Source organism: Archocentrus centrarchus, chromosome 11 (genome assembly GCF_007364275.1).
Source record: "Archocentrus centrarchus isolate MPI-CPG fArcCen1 chromosome 11, fArcCen1, whole genome shotgun sequence".
Taxonomy (NCBI): domain Eukaryota; kingdom Metazoa; phylum Chordata; class Actinopteri; order Cichliformes; family Cichlidae; genus Archocentrus; species Archocentrus centrarchus.
In genome coordinates this window covers 18,960,762-18,976,708 of record NC_044356.1, presented here as the reverse complement: position 1 = coordinate 18,976,708, position 15,947 = coordinate 18,960,762, and the positions used below count along the sequence as shown (strand labels likewise).

Here is a 15,947-nt window from a genome sequence, read left to right as displayed (position 1 = left end):
GCACTTTGCCAATTAAAGACTGTCTTTTCCATTTACCTCGTCTGCCTTGGGGTCCCCTTCTTTCCTGCCACACAGCTGATCCGTGACAGTACGACGCGACCACGAATGGACCCCGCAGACTCCGACCCCTACAGTGGCACTCGCCTGGCGCTGGGGGGACCTGCTTTTTGGAACGGTCCCCGGCGACGCCACTCACCTCCTCCTCCTAAGCCACGAGTTATCCGCACTGGCGGAATTTTTTTGTCTCCTGCCGCTCGCTCACCTGTCACTCCGCTCACTGGTCCCTCCCCTCCTCAGCGGGCGCCGCAGCCATGGCGGAAGGGGAATCCCTGGCAGCAGCTGCATGATTCGTCCCCGGAGCCGTGCGGTATGACGCCGCGGTTTTCCATGCCGCAGCCACGGAGGACGAGATCCCGGAGGAAGCAAAGAGACTTTTCGCCGGAGCCGCCGCCCGGAATGACTCCGGAGGAGTCATTTTTCCGATTCCTGGGACACAGGGGTCCCTGGCCTCCCAGCACTTCTGCTTCACCGCTGCCTGCTGCTGAGGGAGGAAGGCCAAGCTCCCGACAGCATCGTAGAGAATCGCCGCGGGAGCAGAACGGGATAACGCCGCGGAGACGGTCACTACAGCCTCCAGATTCCACACAGCCGTCGCCGCTTCATACTCAGTCACCAGGTTCCGTGAGTAACTCTGTTGCCATGCCTGTTAATGTAAAGACTGAGTTCCTTGACATTGGGCTGAACAAAGGAGCCGCTAAAGGACATGTGTTTTTTGAGCAGGCTGTAAAACCCAGCCCCAAATTCCCTGTTTCACTGACAGCCAAGGATAAAGACGTTTCGTGTTTGTCTACAAAGAATGGTTTCCCTGCTGAGGGCTCCCGGTCGGATGTGTGTAACTTTGTTTATAAGCTGTGTGATCTGTGGCTTGAACTTCATTGTGAAAGGCAAAAGGAAGCTATAGTGCAGAGGCTACGTAATCTGTTGTCAGTACATCCCTGGCTTTTGGACTCTCTTCCTGCCCTAGTTAGGGCCTTTGTCATAGAGGTCTGTCATTCTGACACCCCTGAACTGGCTCCTAAGAAATTAGCCACAGAAAGCACTGGGGGTTCAAAGACTGATGGCTTCGTTCCTGTTTCGCGGGTGGAGGCAGCCACGGACGGGCTGTCCTCTGCACCCGTTCCTGTTCCGCGGGTGGGGGCAGCCACGGACGGGCTGTCCTCTGCACCCGTTCCTGTTTCGCGGGGGGAGGCAGCCACGGACGGGCTGTCCTCTGCACCCGTTCCTGTTCCGCGGGTGGGGGCAGCCACGGACGGGCTGTCCTCTGCACCCGTACCTGTTTCGCGGGGGGAGGCAGCCACGGACGGGCTGTCCTCTGCACCCGTTCCTGTTCCGCGGGTGGGGGCAGCCACGGACGGGCTGTCCTCTGCACCCGTACCTGTTTCGCGGGGGGAGGCAGCCACGGACGGGCTGTCCTCTGCACCCGTTCCTGTTCCGCGGGTGGGGGCAGCCACGGACGGGCTGACCTCTGCACCCGTTCCTGTTCCGCGGGTGGGGGCAGCCACGGACGGGCTGTCCTCTGCACCCGTTCCTGTTCCGCGGGTGGGGGCAGCCAAGGACGGGCTGACCTCTGCACCCGTTCCTGTTCCGCGGGTGGGGGCAGCCACGGACGGGCTGACCTCTGCACCCGTTCCTGTTCCGCGGGTGGGGGCAGCCACGGACGGGCTGACCTCTGCACCCGTTCCTGTTCCGCGGGTGGGGGCAGCCACGGACGGGCTGACCTCTGCACCCGTTCCTGTTCCGCGGGTGGGGGCAGCCACGGACGGGCTGACCTCTGCACCCGTTCCTGTTCCGCGGGTGGGGGCAGCCACGGACGGGCTGACCTCTGCACTCGTTCCTGTTCCGCGGGTGGGGGCAGCCAGGTCCAAGCCTTCACAGCAGTTTTCAGTGTCATCCACAGTGCCTCTTCAGCCTGTCTCTCAGTCAGCTGTAGCTCCAGCCACCTCCCAGTCTCAGTCAGCTGTAGCTCCAGCCACCTCCCAGTCTCAGTCAGCTGTAGCTCCAGCCACCTCCCAGTCTCAGTCAGCTGTAGCTCCAGCCACCGCTCAGTCTCAGTCAGCCTCTGTAGCTCCAGCCACCGCTCAGTCTCAGTCAGCCTCTGTAGCTCCAGCCACCGCTCAGTCTCAGTCAGCCTCTGTAGCTCTCAGTCACCGCTCAGTCTCAGTCAGCCTCTGTAGCTCTCAGTCAGTTTCCACGCAGTCAGCCCTCTCTAGCTCTCAGTCAGTCTCCACGCAGTCGGCTCTCTCTAGCTCTCAGTCAGTCTCCACGCAGTCGGCTCTCTCTAGCTCTCAGTCAGTCTCCACGCAGTCGGCTCTCCCTCAGTCCGCTCCCACGCAGCCAGCAGCTCTCCCTCGCCCTCAGTCAGCTCTAGCTCCAGTCGCTCTCCCTGCCCTCTCTAGCTCGCAGCCTGCTCCCACGCAGTCTGCCCTCTCTAGCTCGCAGTCTGCTCTTTCTGTCTCTCGGCCTGCTTCCACGCAGCCAGATCTCCCTAGCTCCCGGCCTGCTTCCACGCAGCCAGATCTCCCTAGCTCCCGGCCTGCTTCCACGCAGCCAGATCTCCCTAGCTCCCGGCCTGCTTCCACGCAGCCAGATCTCCCTAGCTCCCGGCCTGCTTCCACGCAGCCAGATCTCCCTAGCTCCCGGCCTGCTTCCACGCAGCCAGATCTCCCTAGCTCCCGGCCTGCTTCCACGCAGCCAGATCTCCCTAGCTCCCGGCCTGCTTCCACGCAGCCAGATCTCCCTAGCTCCCGGCCTGCTTCCACGCAGCCAGATCTCCCTAGCTCCCGGCCTGCTTCCACGCAGCCAGATCTCCCTAGCTCCCGGCCTGCTTCCACGCAGCCAGATCTCCCTAGCTCCCGGCCTGCTTCCACGCAGCCAGTCGTCTCCCGGCCTGCTTCCACGCAGCCAGTCGTCTCCCGGCCTGCTTCCACGCAGCCAGTCGTCTCCCGGCCTGCTTCCACGCAGCCAGTCGTCTCCCGGCCTGCTTCCACGCAGCCAGTCGTCTCCCGGCCTGCTTCCACGCAGCCAGTCGTCTCCCGGCCTGCTTCCACGCAGCCAGTCGTCTCCCGGCCTGCTTCCACGCAGCCAGTCGTCTCCCGGCCTGCTTCCACGCAGCCAGTCGTCTCCCGGCCTGCTTCCACGCAGCCAGTCGTCTCCCGGCCTGCTTCCACGCAGCCATCTTCTGACATACCCAAACTGTTCCCTGAGCAGCCCCTGCTGCCCAGGATGACGCCCACTCAGCCGGCACCATGGCCCTCTACAGTCCGCTCAGCTCCTGCTCCCTCTGTAATTTTGGTTCCCTTAGCTTCCCCAGTGTCAGCTTCCCCGATTCCAGTTCCTTTCCAGTCAGGTACCCAGTCAGTCTCAGCAGCGTCTCTGTCTCAGCCCCAGTCTCTCCCGTCGACTGCTGTAGAGTCCCTGGTCTCTGAGTCAGAGTCCCAGTCAGCTCCCCTGTCGCCATCAGACTCACCTAACCTATGCCCTGCAAAGCAGCCCCAGCCTGCGCATCCAGTGTTCGAGCATCCGGAGGATCCCGCTCAGTCGGAGCCGCCAGGGGGTCCCGCTCGGTCTGAGCGCCCGGAGCCAGGGGGTCCCGCGCCGGAGCCAGGGGGTCCCGCTCGGTCCGAGCGCCCGGAGCCAGAGGGTCCCGCGCCGGAGCCAGGGGGTCCCGCTCAGTCCGAGCCGCCAGAGGGTCCTGCGCCGGAGCCAAGGGGTTCCGCTCAGTCCGAGCCGTTGGGGGTCTCCGCTCAGCACGAGCGTCCGGAGGGTCCCGAGGGTCCTGCGCCAGAGCCCGAGGGTTCCACGCCAGAGCCTGAGGTCACCCGTCTCCGCCACCGCATGCCCCGCGGCCGGCCTCCAGTGCCTGCTCCTCGTCGCCGCCGCCGCTGGGAGCGCGGTCGGCCTCCAGTGACTCCTCCTCCTCCTCCTCGTCGCCGCCGCCGCCGCTGGGAGCGCGGTCGGCCTCCAGTGACTCCTCCTCGTCGCCGCCGCCGCCGCCGCTGGGAGCGCGGTCGGCCTCCAGTGACTCCTCCTCGCCGCCGCCGCCGCCGCTGGGAGCGCGGTCGGTCTCCAGTGACTCCTCCTCATCGCCGCCGCCGCCGCTGGGAGCGCGGTCGGCCTCCAGTGCCTTCTCCTCGTCGTTGCCGCCGCTGCTGGGAGCGCGGTCAGCCTCCCTCGTTTGGACTCTGCTTTGTGGCCCTTGGCCTGGGTGGCCCCTGAACTGTGTTTTTTTTTGTTTTGGGATTTCCCAGTGGGTCCTCCTGGACACTATGTACTGTTTTCCTGGGCCCTGTGTTTTTGTTTTTCTGACCCCTGTTTTGAGCGTTGGCGCTCTTCGGCCCTGTGCCACTGCCTTTTGTTTTGGTCCTGTTTTTTGTTTAGTTCCTGGACTGGTTTGTTTTGTTTTGTCTCCTGGGTTTTGTTTGGTTCGGTCCCTCCGTCCGGTTCCCCCTCCTCCCGCCCTGGTCCGGTTTTGGTTTTTCTTTGTTCTTGGTGTGGGCCGTCGGGAGCCGGCCCTTAAGGGGGGGGGTACTGTCATGGTCCTGGGCCGGTGGCCCAGTATTCTATGTTCCGGTGATTTAGTTCTGTTTTATTATGGTTTCGCTGTTTCTGTTCCCTTGTGCTCTGTTGTGCTGGTGTCGGTTATCCTTCGGTGTCTGTATTCCCAGGTGTTCAGCCAGTGTGTACTCTGTTAGGTTCTTTCCTGTTTTATTTTGGTAGGTCTTTTGTCTGTGCGCTTTTGGTTTAATTGTGCTTCCTGTGTTTCCCTCCCAGCTGTTTCCCATTTGCCCATTACCTGCTGTGTTTATATTGTCGGTGTTTTCACTTTGTCCTCGTCGCGTCGTCGTCGTTCGCTCCCCTGCTGTGTTCCTCTGTGGTTCAGTTTTGTCCTGGTTTTGAGTTCTGGTTTTGTTCCTGGATTTGTCCTGCACTTTGCCAATTAAAGACTGTCTTTTCCATTTACCTCGTCTGCCTTGGGGTCCCCTTCTTTCCTGCCACACAGCTGATCCGTGACAGTTACATCACAAGCAGCAGAACTACACTTTGTGAATATGCACACTGACTGCATAAAGTGATATGATGACTGTGTTCGCAGTAACTCAGTGAACCGTATTGCGATTACGGTATGTAAGGGATAGTGTTGTATTCAGGTAAATGCAGACTTGTGTTTCTATGGGAATGTTGTGTCTGCATTTTGTAAAAGTCAAGCTGTCGATCCTGCTGTCTGTGCTCTAACTTGTTTCCTGTCATAAAGCACAAGTCAATGAAGCCCCCCTGAAATGCTGCCCCAACGAATCTCCTCCTCACTGTATTACACACAATGCTTTGAGTTAATTGAGGGGAAGGAGAGGGTTTAGTCAGCACATTACTCAGCTGATGAATGACCAAAATGCATTGTTTGCAGAGAGTCATCTGAGTGTATTTTTCAAACTATCCCTTCTGTGGCTGAAGCACTGTGTATGCATCACTGGGCTGAGAAATATACAGTGGTAATTAGGAGGTGTCTGTTTATTCACACGTGGTGTCCAGTGTCTTTCTGGCTGTCTAAGATCTACTCTGTCTTTCTATTTGTAGCATCTTACTATTGGGAAACTGCGGCTGGGCAGGCAGACAAAACAAAAACAGTCTGAGAAGTTGCTCACTGACTTGTCTCCCATGTGGTGACGAATTGCTGTTTTTTTGTTTTGTTTTGTTTTTGTTTTTAATGAGATCACAATTTAAACTGTTCCGATTGACCACATGAATCGTTACTGCTGGGTTTTTAATTAGATACCAATACATTTTTAATTAATGTATTGGTCTTAAAATCCTTGAAAATCAGTCAGGCTCTATATTTGACATTGAATTCTTTTTTTAATATCATTTTGATTTAAATCATATGCTGGTTAGTTACTCCTAACATTATGTAGAAAACTTTAGTTTAGCATTATTTTGCTGCCCTTTTTGTCTAATGTAACAAATATCTCTTCATCAGCCATCATGGTCTGAATATGTTCATTTCACTTGACTTATAACTGTATAAAACCCTTAGTAACCCTTACTGTTAATATACATTTCAGTATATGCAATTTTTTTTTAGGCCCTGTCCACACATACACGGGGGTTTAGTAAATGTAGCTTTCTCTGTGTGTTTCTGCCTTTCATCCACACACAAACAGCGTTTTAGGTCACTGCAAATGGAGCTTTGGAAAAACTCCTTCCAGAGCAAAGATTTTCATAAACTCCATTTCTGCGTTTACAATAAAAACTAAGATTTTGTCTTGTAAGATCAAAGATGTGCACCTTTATCTCTTTTTAGACATCAGACTGTGCATCATGTTATTGTTTCTGCAGTGAAGGATGTAGATAAAATACTGTTGCAGGTATTTGACACATTTCCCTGAGAAATCTCCCAATCTGAGTTTTGTTGCCTTTTTTTGGTAATTTTATAATCCAGTGTGATGGTGAGGATTAGTTCAACCTCACTGTCTGTCCAAACACTCACGCACATATTGCCTCCTAACTGCAGAGGTGCCCTGTGGTGCATGGATCACCGGCTGGGAATCTCTGTTGTTTGTCGTGTCTTCCCGGTTCGTTTGTTTGGTTTTTCCAGATCGATCAGTTCAAAGGTCACAAAACACATCTATTGATTTATTCTTGCATCCTGTGTGTTATTTTTAATATAACGCTGATGCCTTCTTACACTTCACCTCAACCAATGAGATAGTGATGGTGAGTGAGTAATTAGGTCTTTTTGTTGTCTCTTCTTCTGACGAATATTTACTGATGATTACGTTTCCAAGTTGTTTTTGCTTTTGTTTCATATTTTGCTCTTTTATCCCAATGGAAAATTTCTCAGTGGAACGACAAATTATAAACAGTGTACAGGCCAGTCTTTGTGTGTTTGTGAGTTCAGTTGTTGATGCCCTTCATTTCTTACACGTTAGCCCGGTTAGAGAATTGTTGATCGTATTACTGCTGGAAGAGAAAGGGCACCATTGTGTGAGGCTTTGAAAACTGGTTTAGGGTCCAGCAAGTGTTCTCTAACTTTGGGCTCTGACATGTAGACCAGCTGGACCAGCAGCTGCCACCTGGATAATCCTGCCTCGCTGTTCTAGATTTCACATGGCACAAAGGGCAGCCAAGGAGTGGATGTGTGTTTGTCTGCAACATTGTTTATTTCTCTCAGCTCTTTTTCTTTTTTTCTTTTTTTAACCCCGTTTGTTCTGTTCCGTTTGATCTGATTGTGCTGCGGTTCTTGCCACGGAGCTGCAGAGCTACATTATACATTAAGCAAAGCAGCGTTTAAGGGACAGCTGTTGTGTTGATGTGTGATAATCTTACCATTGTTGAGGTAATCTCAGTGGTGGTAATTACGTTTTTGTGGTTGCCTGACAGTAAATTTTTAATCCCACTCTCTGAGAATATCTGATTAAATACATTTATTGTAGTTCTCTTAAGGAACAATTTCTGAAAAAAAAAAAAAAAAAAGCCCGTGGAGTGTGCAGTCATCAACAGATAAAAAAAAAAAGAGGCATTATTCTCTGACATAATCAGCATACTGTCTGGTAATACTATCCCTAATCGCCCTGTTGACACTTCCACTGAATCTAACAATAACTTTTTCCACTTCTTAAGTGGGACAGAGACTTAATGCCGACTTTTTTCTCTTCTTTTTTGGCCCCACACAATGTCAAAAACATAATACAGAAAAGTTAAGGTTAATGCACTATCCATAGTGGGGAAATTATTGCTGAATGGCATTAAATATTTTGTTGTTTTCTAATTCACACTGTAGAGTAACAATCGCATGTGAGAACTGCACCATGATTAATAGGTTTGGCATTTTAAAATATTCCCTAACAGATGTCTTGAACTTAATGATGGAAATTCTGACTTACCACATCTGTGGCGAGACTGAAAACATTAAGTGTTTATATTAACATGAGAGCAGCTTAAGCGTGAGACAGAATCAGTCAGAATTTATGTTGTGTTTAATTTCAGATGAGTTCTTCAGCTCAAGTGGCCATTACTTCTATGGGGAGGAACTTTTTTTCCTAGCTGAGCTGCAGGTTTCCATTTACTTTGGAAGAAGATGGTTCAATCCCTTCAGCTGCTAATTTTAACGTACAACTAAAAGCTTAAGACTATGCTGTAATAATCCATACTATACTCTAACGTTATATGTGGAAACATACTGCCATACCTGCATCTTTGCGGTTTGCTGTAATGGATGAATATTTCACTGAGTAAAACTCAACCACTACTTGGAAGACTGGTGGTTCAATCTGTGCCTCCTGCAATTTTCATGTCATCTCACCCTTGGCCAAGATACTCAACCCCAAAAACTACCCCTGGTGTTTGAATCATGTGTGATAGGAAACGTGTTGTATCAATTCAGTTTGTGTTGTGCTGTGAGTGGTCAGTAAGGCTAAAAAATAGTTAGAATGTCACAATAAAGTTTTCATTGGCAGGAATAAGCAGTATGAGACAGAAGATGAAGTGATTGCTGGCTTTTGTCTTGTCTTTTAAATTTGACGATAGGTGTTGACTTCTGTTGATCGTTCACAGAGTTTATTCAGAAAAAATATTCCACTGAAATTTGAAAAAAAAAAAAAAAAAAAGATGGCTTTTTGGTTTGTGGCTATACCATATTTTCACTCTTTTTTTTTTAAAGATAAAAACAATTGTATACATATATTTACAGTATGTCTTTTATACACTCACTGGACACCTTGCTAGTATCCCCACAGGGGGATATTTTGGTAAGCCTATGCAAATTGTAGCCTCAGTTTACTGTTCTTAGCTGTCAGGAGTGGCTCCCGGTGTGATCTACTGTTGAGGTTGCCCATCTGCTTCAAGGTGCAACATGTTGTGTGTTTAAAGATGCTCTTCTGCACGCCTTGTTGGTAACAAGTGGTTATTTGAGTTACTGTTGCATTCCTATCAGCCTATTACCCATTCTCTTCTGACCTCTGGCATCAACAAGGCATTTTCACTCAGTGAACTGTCGCTCACTGGATAGTTTCTCTTTTTCAGACCATTCTCTGTAAACCCTAGGGATGTTTGTGTGGAAAAATCCCAGTAGATCAGCAGTTTCTGAAATACTCAGACCAGCCTGTCTGGCACCAACAACCATGTCACTTTCAAAGACCGTTAAATTCTGATGCTCGGTTTGAACTTCAGCAGGTCGTCCTGACCATGGCTACATGTCTAAAAGCACTGAGGTGTTGCCATGTGATTGGTTGATTAGATATCTGCAATAATGAGTGGTTGAAGCAGTGCACCTGATGAAGTGAGTGACCATTACTTTCATTGAGCCTTATAATTTGTGTACAAAAAAATTCAACTTGGTTCCATTAGTGTGATTTATGGACCACTGACTGAATGTAATTGTTTCTATTGTGTTGCGGATCAACAAATCTTTTCCTGCTTTCTGTGCAGTTTTATGTTTTCTATATTGGTTAATCATGCAGAGGATAAACAATATATATATAATGAACTGTGTATAACTGGTGTGTGCTTGTGTGTGTTTCAGTTTTCTTTTGGTGTTCAGCTGCTTGGTGTTGTCCGTGTTCTCCACCATCCCCGACCACCAGAAGGCTGCAAACCAAGGTCTCTTCATCCTGGTAGGCCCCTTTCTTCTCTCTAGTTTGCATTTATACATATATAAAAACACACATTTATGGCAGCTTCAGCACATGTTGTCATACACTGTCCTTGCATGCTTGCCTTCTTACTTACTACAGTGTATCCATACGTGCTTGCACTTGTGCATTTCTTTACCACTGGAAGCACAGGCAGCCATGTAAGCAGGAGGGAGGATTCAGGTGTTGTTGACTGTGCAGGAAATCACAGACACGATGCACTAATCCTAATAGCTATCCCTTAATCTCTTCTTTTCCTCTGTACTTCAGCTGCTTTAGTGAAAGGTAATGGACACCCTTTTCCTCCTTCTTAACCTGACTCGTCCTCTCTCAGCCACCTTTTTCCCCATCTCTCTTCCCACCTTGCCCTTCATAATGTGTTATTTAATGGTAGTCCTCTTGACTTCCACGTTCCCTCGGTTCACTCTTTCGATCAATCACCTGTCCATTAGCAGACAATCAGCCACTAGTGGATTTTACTTACACAAACATTTGCTCTAATGACAGATTGGTTTGGTGCATCTTAAACTGTCTGCGTAGTCCAGAAACCTGAAAGAAGGAAAGATGAAAATTGCTATAACTTATGTTGGAGCATTGAAATCTCTTAAATTAATATTTTATAAAAATAAAATTAAATCAGTTTAGACATTGAGCGTATAAAACTAGCTTTACAGTGTCTCCAGTGATATCATGGGAAAGGTTAAATACACAGAGTGCAGGGAGTGTAAATCACAGTTCAGCAGTTCACGCTGTTGTAAAAAATGGAAAATATACTTCCCAACTACTGTAAATGTGGTGTGACATACTGTGTACTTTTTATGTTACCATGATCCTTTCCACAGCATTGACATCTTTCCATTTGTTTCTCTTTCTGATCTCTTAACATTGAGAGTGTGTTGAGTTTATTTCAGAGGTAACATTGTCCAGTTTCTGGAAATGGTATTTAGCGTGTGGCTAAAACACGAGCTAAACCTAACCATAATCCAAAATGGGTTGCTGGCAACTTGGTAGATGTTAAGACCATAAGGTCATAACAAAGTTTCAGCTACATTCAGGTTTTCATAAACACCAGTGTGCTACTTTTAAATAAGTAGATAGCTCTGTTGAGGAGGCAGTTGGTGTGCATGATAAAAACTTAAGCTCGGGTTCGATGATCTAATGGAAACCCACAACAAACATCACTGACCTCTGTCTCTCGCTCTGTGTGTGTGTCACTTACAGGAGTTTGTAATGATTGTGGTGTTCGGCTTGGAGTACTTCATCAGGGTTTGGGCAGCCGGATGTTGTTGCAGATACCGAGGATGGAAGGGACGACTAAAATTTGCCAGGAAGCCTTTTTGCGTCATAGGTTAGAGTGTGTTTATGTGTGTTGTTTGTAAGCAGTGCACAACAAGTACCTGTTTTCTGCTGATCTGGTGCTAAAAAGGCAGCCCCAAGTTGGAGCCACCACAATAATGGCAGTGGGAGGGGCTGCCATAAGAAATGGATTGATAATTAACAGGAGCAGCCTTCTTCTGGAAATTGCCTCTATGATAGCTACAGTATGTAAAACGTGTGGAATAAATGTAGGTGGACTATAGGTAAATGTGTTCAAGTGAAAAAGTGTGAAGTCTCTCCACTTCTTCTTCAGATGCTATATCTCTCGTTGATATGATGTGAACATCTTCTCTTTAGACTTCATAGTGTTTGTGGCATCACTGGGGGTGATTGCTGCAGGGACGCAGGGCAACATCTTTGCTACATCAGCCCTGCGCAGCATGCGTTTTCTTCAGATTTTGCGTATGGTACGCATGGACCGCCGAGGAGGCACCTGGAAACTACTGGGCTCAGTGGTTTATGCTCACAGCAAGGTGAGAATGAGAGGCTGATAAATATATACTGATGTCCTTCATTTTAGGACAGTGACACTTTTTTTTTTGTATTTTTCTTATGTACACAGTCCTCTGTACACTCTGTCCACACTGGATTTTAAATCAAATAACCAAGATGTGACTAAAGTGCAGACTTTCAGCTTTAATTCAGGGATTTAACAAAAATGTCACATTAACTGTTTTGGAATTACAGACATTTTTACAAATAGAGGAGACACCTTCATGAATGTAAATAAAGAGGATTTACAACAAGGTACAAACCACTGGATGCACTCAAGATCAGGAGGGCCAGATTAGACTTCGCCAGAAAACACTTAAAGAGCCTGTAAAGTTCTGAAAACAAATATTTTGGACAGATGAAACCAAGATTAACTTAAATGAAGAGAAAAGTGAGAAGTGTGAGAAAAAAAGAGAAGCATCTCATGATCTTTTTTTTAAACCTACCTATCCCAGTGTATCTCTTTCTGTTTTCCTGCTAAACGGCTGCACGACCTCAGACACCTGTCCCCCCTGTTTGTTTCTGTGTTTGTATTTCGCTTGGATGGGTGTTCTGGAATGCAAATTTCGTTATATGTTTACATATAATGACAATAAAGTATTCTTGAATCTTGAATCTTGAATCTCTTAACACATCATCTGTCAAGCACGGAGGAGGTAATGTTATAGCATGGGCATGCATGGCTGCCGGTGGAACCGCGTCACTAGTCTTTATTAATGATGTAACTGCTGCAGGAAGCAGCAGGAGGAATTGGGCTATACTCTCTGCTCAGACTCGGCCAAATGGTGCAAAAGTGATCGAATAGTACTTCACAGAGCAAATGGATAATACATAAGTAAGCAAGTAAAATGTTACTTATATAGCACCTTTCAATAAAAATGTCACAAAGTGCTTCATAACAAAAACTGTAAAAAATAACAGTGATCCAGAGCATGCAGCAAAAGTAACTCTTCAGCATTAAAAAACTGAGATCCACAAACAAACAAACAGCAACTGAGGTCAGCTGCAGTAAAGGCCTAGCAGAGCATCTCAAAGGCACAGCATTTATTAAAAACAGTATTAAAACAACCTTTATATTTAAACTTAAGTTTGTCCAATTACTTTTGAGCCTCTGAAAATGGCGGGCTATTTATAAAACAAATGTGTGTAATTGCTGAACAGTTATTGTACAACTTTTGTTAAACCCCTTGAATTAAAGCTGAAAGTCTGCACTTCAGTCACATGTTGATGGTTTAATTTAAAACCCACTGTGGCGGTGTACAGTCATTGTGTCACTGTCCGAATAGTTCTGGACTTAACTCAGAACACATATGTTCTGTCATGTAAACACACTTTATCTGGTTTATGTTTAAGCAATTACATCCCATTGATTAAACTGTGTACTGAAAACAAAACACTAATTTAAGGTAGCTACTTGAAACACTATAGATTATTATAAGAGCAAAGAGGAGGCTGAGGGCTGCCATTAAAAGGTTGGTGATGACATGGTGGGAACTAATGGGAAAAATATCTCCATAGCTTTCAGGAATATCTTGTGACTCTAATGGCTGACCAACTGTTGCTTGATTACATTCACAGCCCTCAAAGATCAAACTCGTTGCTCATTTCTGGCAAATTAGTTGTTACTTTTTGTGCCGACTTCATTGTCTGTCGCCCATCGGTCAGCTCCAGAACATGTAGACATCTGTGATGATGATGATGATGATGATGATGAACTGATGCATCAGCTTTGTAAACAGCCAAGTCAAAGTGAAAGTCAAGTGTGATTATGATGATTTAACCAATAGCGATGATAGAGATACAGCAGGGATTGTGATGGTTCAGATGCTCTCACTGCTGCTGCTGCTGCTGACAGGTGTGACTGTCTGTCTCACAGGAGCTGATTACAGCCTGGTACATAGGTTTCCTGGTCCTGATCTTTGCCTCCTTCCTCGTGTACCTGGCAGAGAAAGACATCAACTCAGACTTCAACACTTATGCAGACTCCCTCTGGTGGGGGACTGTGAGTATTGCTCACTGTGCCCATTATGGACTCTCTCCTTATATGCAAACATCATCTTATCAGCACTTATCAATAATTTAACTGCACGAGTATGACAGAAAACACAAACATAAAAGAAAGCTTAAAATATCTGGGCTCTCTGGGATCTATAAATTCAAATGAAAGAGGTTGTTAAATGTGTTGTTTTTGACTGGTGGATTTGCTTGCCAGAGATATATTTAAAGAAGGCTCTGCTGTAGGTGACTGAGCAATATTATATTACCTGAATCTGCATTCCACATATCTTTAAGGATGTGAGCAGTGGATTTTATTTCCTTGATTACACAAAAACTACCCAGCTAAGTTCCATGTTGGCGCACGAGCATAAAAAGAGCCCATTACATTTTGGTGTGGATCCAGAGAGCTTTCATTAAAGTTGTGAGATAGAGCATTAGTCTTGGAGGAGGATTCAATATGAGTTAAATGACATTGATTTCATAATTTTAAAAAAATGATGACCCCTGGTCCCTGCAAAACACGTGATGAAAGATACCTGTGGACACAAATTAGGGGTGGAGATGGGTGTACTTTCATATCAGATATTTTGTAAAGTGTGGGAATAACTTTAGCTTTCATTTTCAGGTATAGAATGATGTTTGTAATAATCACCTAATTTTAAAAGTAAATACAGTTACAATGCAGCATGTCAGCCAAATTTGTTACAGTTTGAATCTATTGTGAGTGTGAGATCTGCGTTCCTTCCTCTCCCCAGATAACTTTAACTACTATTGGTTACGGTGACAAGACCCCTCATACGTGGCAGGGACGGCTCCTAGCTGCCGGCTTTGCTCTTCTGGGAGTCTCGTTCTTTGCCCTGCCTGCTGTAAGTCTCCTATATTTACTCACAGTTCGTGACTCCTTCGGCATAGCCGAATGTCACGAGTTGCATTCCTCACTTTACTTTGATCTTTGACCCTCAGGGAATTTTGGGGTCAGGCTTTGCCTTGAAGGTTCAAGAGCAACACAGGCAGAAACACTTTGAGAAGAGGAGGATGCCTGCTGCAAACCTGATACAGGTGATGGCCGCAGTGAGAGTCGCAAAAGCTGTTTTATTCACACTCAGCCGGCTGTTAACTTTCACTCTGTTTTTATTGCTTTGTGTGTTTTTCTTTAGGCTGCATGGCGTCTCTACTCTACAGATGCCAAACACTCCTATCTAACAGCTACTTGGTACTTCTATGACAGCATGTTGCCTTCGTTCAGGTAGGCGCCCCTATCAGGATGAGCACTGGGGGGATTCAGCCATCAGAAATCTGCGGATGCCTCTGACAGTTTTTGGTTGGAGTGTAAATGCAGACAGAGATTTGAGAGTTGCATCAGAAAATTTCCCAAAAGGCAAATACTGAAAGGTGTAGGCTAGTTTACAGTTTCGTTCCTGCTCATGCATTCATATCATTGTGTAAAAAACTGCATGCATCATGTCTGCTACCTGCAACCCTTTGTCAGTTAAAGTGAGGGTTGTAGTGAAAGAAATGGTGTTGATTTGCTCTCCATTTATTATTTCAAATTTCTGCCACCCTCAGTTTTTTTTTTTCATAATTTTTTTAAACGCAGTGGTTTCTTATGTTTTGCATTTATGTATTAATTTGACTATTTTATTTGCTTAAAAGGAGGGAAACCTGAGAAACATGAATAGACAGATGCATGGGTTACAGTAAAATTAAGTCAAACTTGCAGTGCCCAAATCTTACTTTTAGACATCATCTACAGTATTGTACAAAAGTCTTGAGCCACACCTCATTTCTTTATATTTTGCTTCCAAGGAGCCAGAATTTCTTGTAATTTTTTTGGCCTTGTATAATAGTTCTCCATGCTATCTCAAGATCTTTCAACATTTTTGTTTGGACATTGGCTGCTTGGCTGCAGAAACTGGAACGTGGAGGACAGAAGAAGAAGTGTCAGGCCTAAAAAATTATCTTCAGCCGGTGAACAGTATCTGAAAGTTTTTAAGAAACAGGAAAAAAATCCCGCAAAGGCCTGACATTGGACTGAAGAATGAAGATCATTATGTAGTGATAAATCCAAATGTGAAATTTTTGGTTCAAATGGTCATTAATATGTACAAAGGAGGTCAGGACAGAGGTACAAACAGTGAGTGTCTACAGCCAACTCTAAAAACACGGTGGAGGCTCTGTCATGATTTGGGGCCCGCATGTCAGCCTCCCCAGAGCCCGGACATCAACATTATTGAAGCAGTGTGGGATCATCCTGACAGAGAACAGAACACAAGGCAGCCAACATCCAAAGAGGAGCTTGAATGTCCTTCAGGAAGCCTGGAGAACTGTTCCTGAAGACTCCTAAGAGCAATTACAAGAAAGCTGCCAAACAGAATTTAGGCTGTCCTAAAGAATAAA

General features: G+C 46.8%; 1 protein-coding gene across 1 annotated transcript in view; it reads left to right on the top strand.

Annotated features, from left to right (window-relative positions):
* kcnq4 (potassium voltage-gated channel subfamily Q member 4) overlaps positions 1-15,947 on the top strand; it is a 68,739-nt gene that overhangs the window by 36,083 nt on the left and 16,709 nt on the right. The window contains 7 exon segments of the mRNA XM_030740945.1: positions 9,575-9,665; positions 10,905-11,031; positions 11,358-11,533; positions 13,429-13,554; positions 14,306-14,416; positions 14,514-14,609; positions 14,708-14,796. Of these exon segments, the coding sequence (XP_030596805.1) occupies positions 9,575-9,665; positions 10,905-11,031; positions 11,358-11,533; positions 13,429-13,554; positions 14,306-14,416; positions 14,514-14,609; positions 14,708-14,796 (816 nt within the window).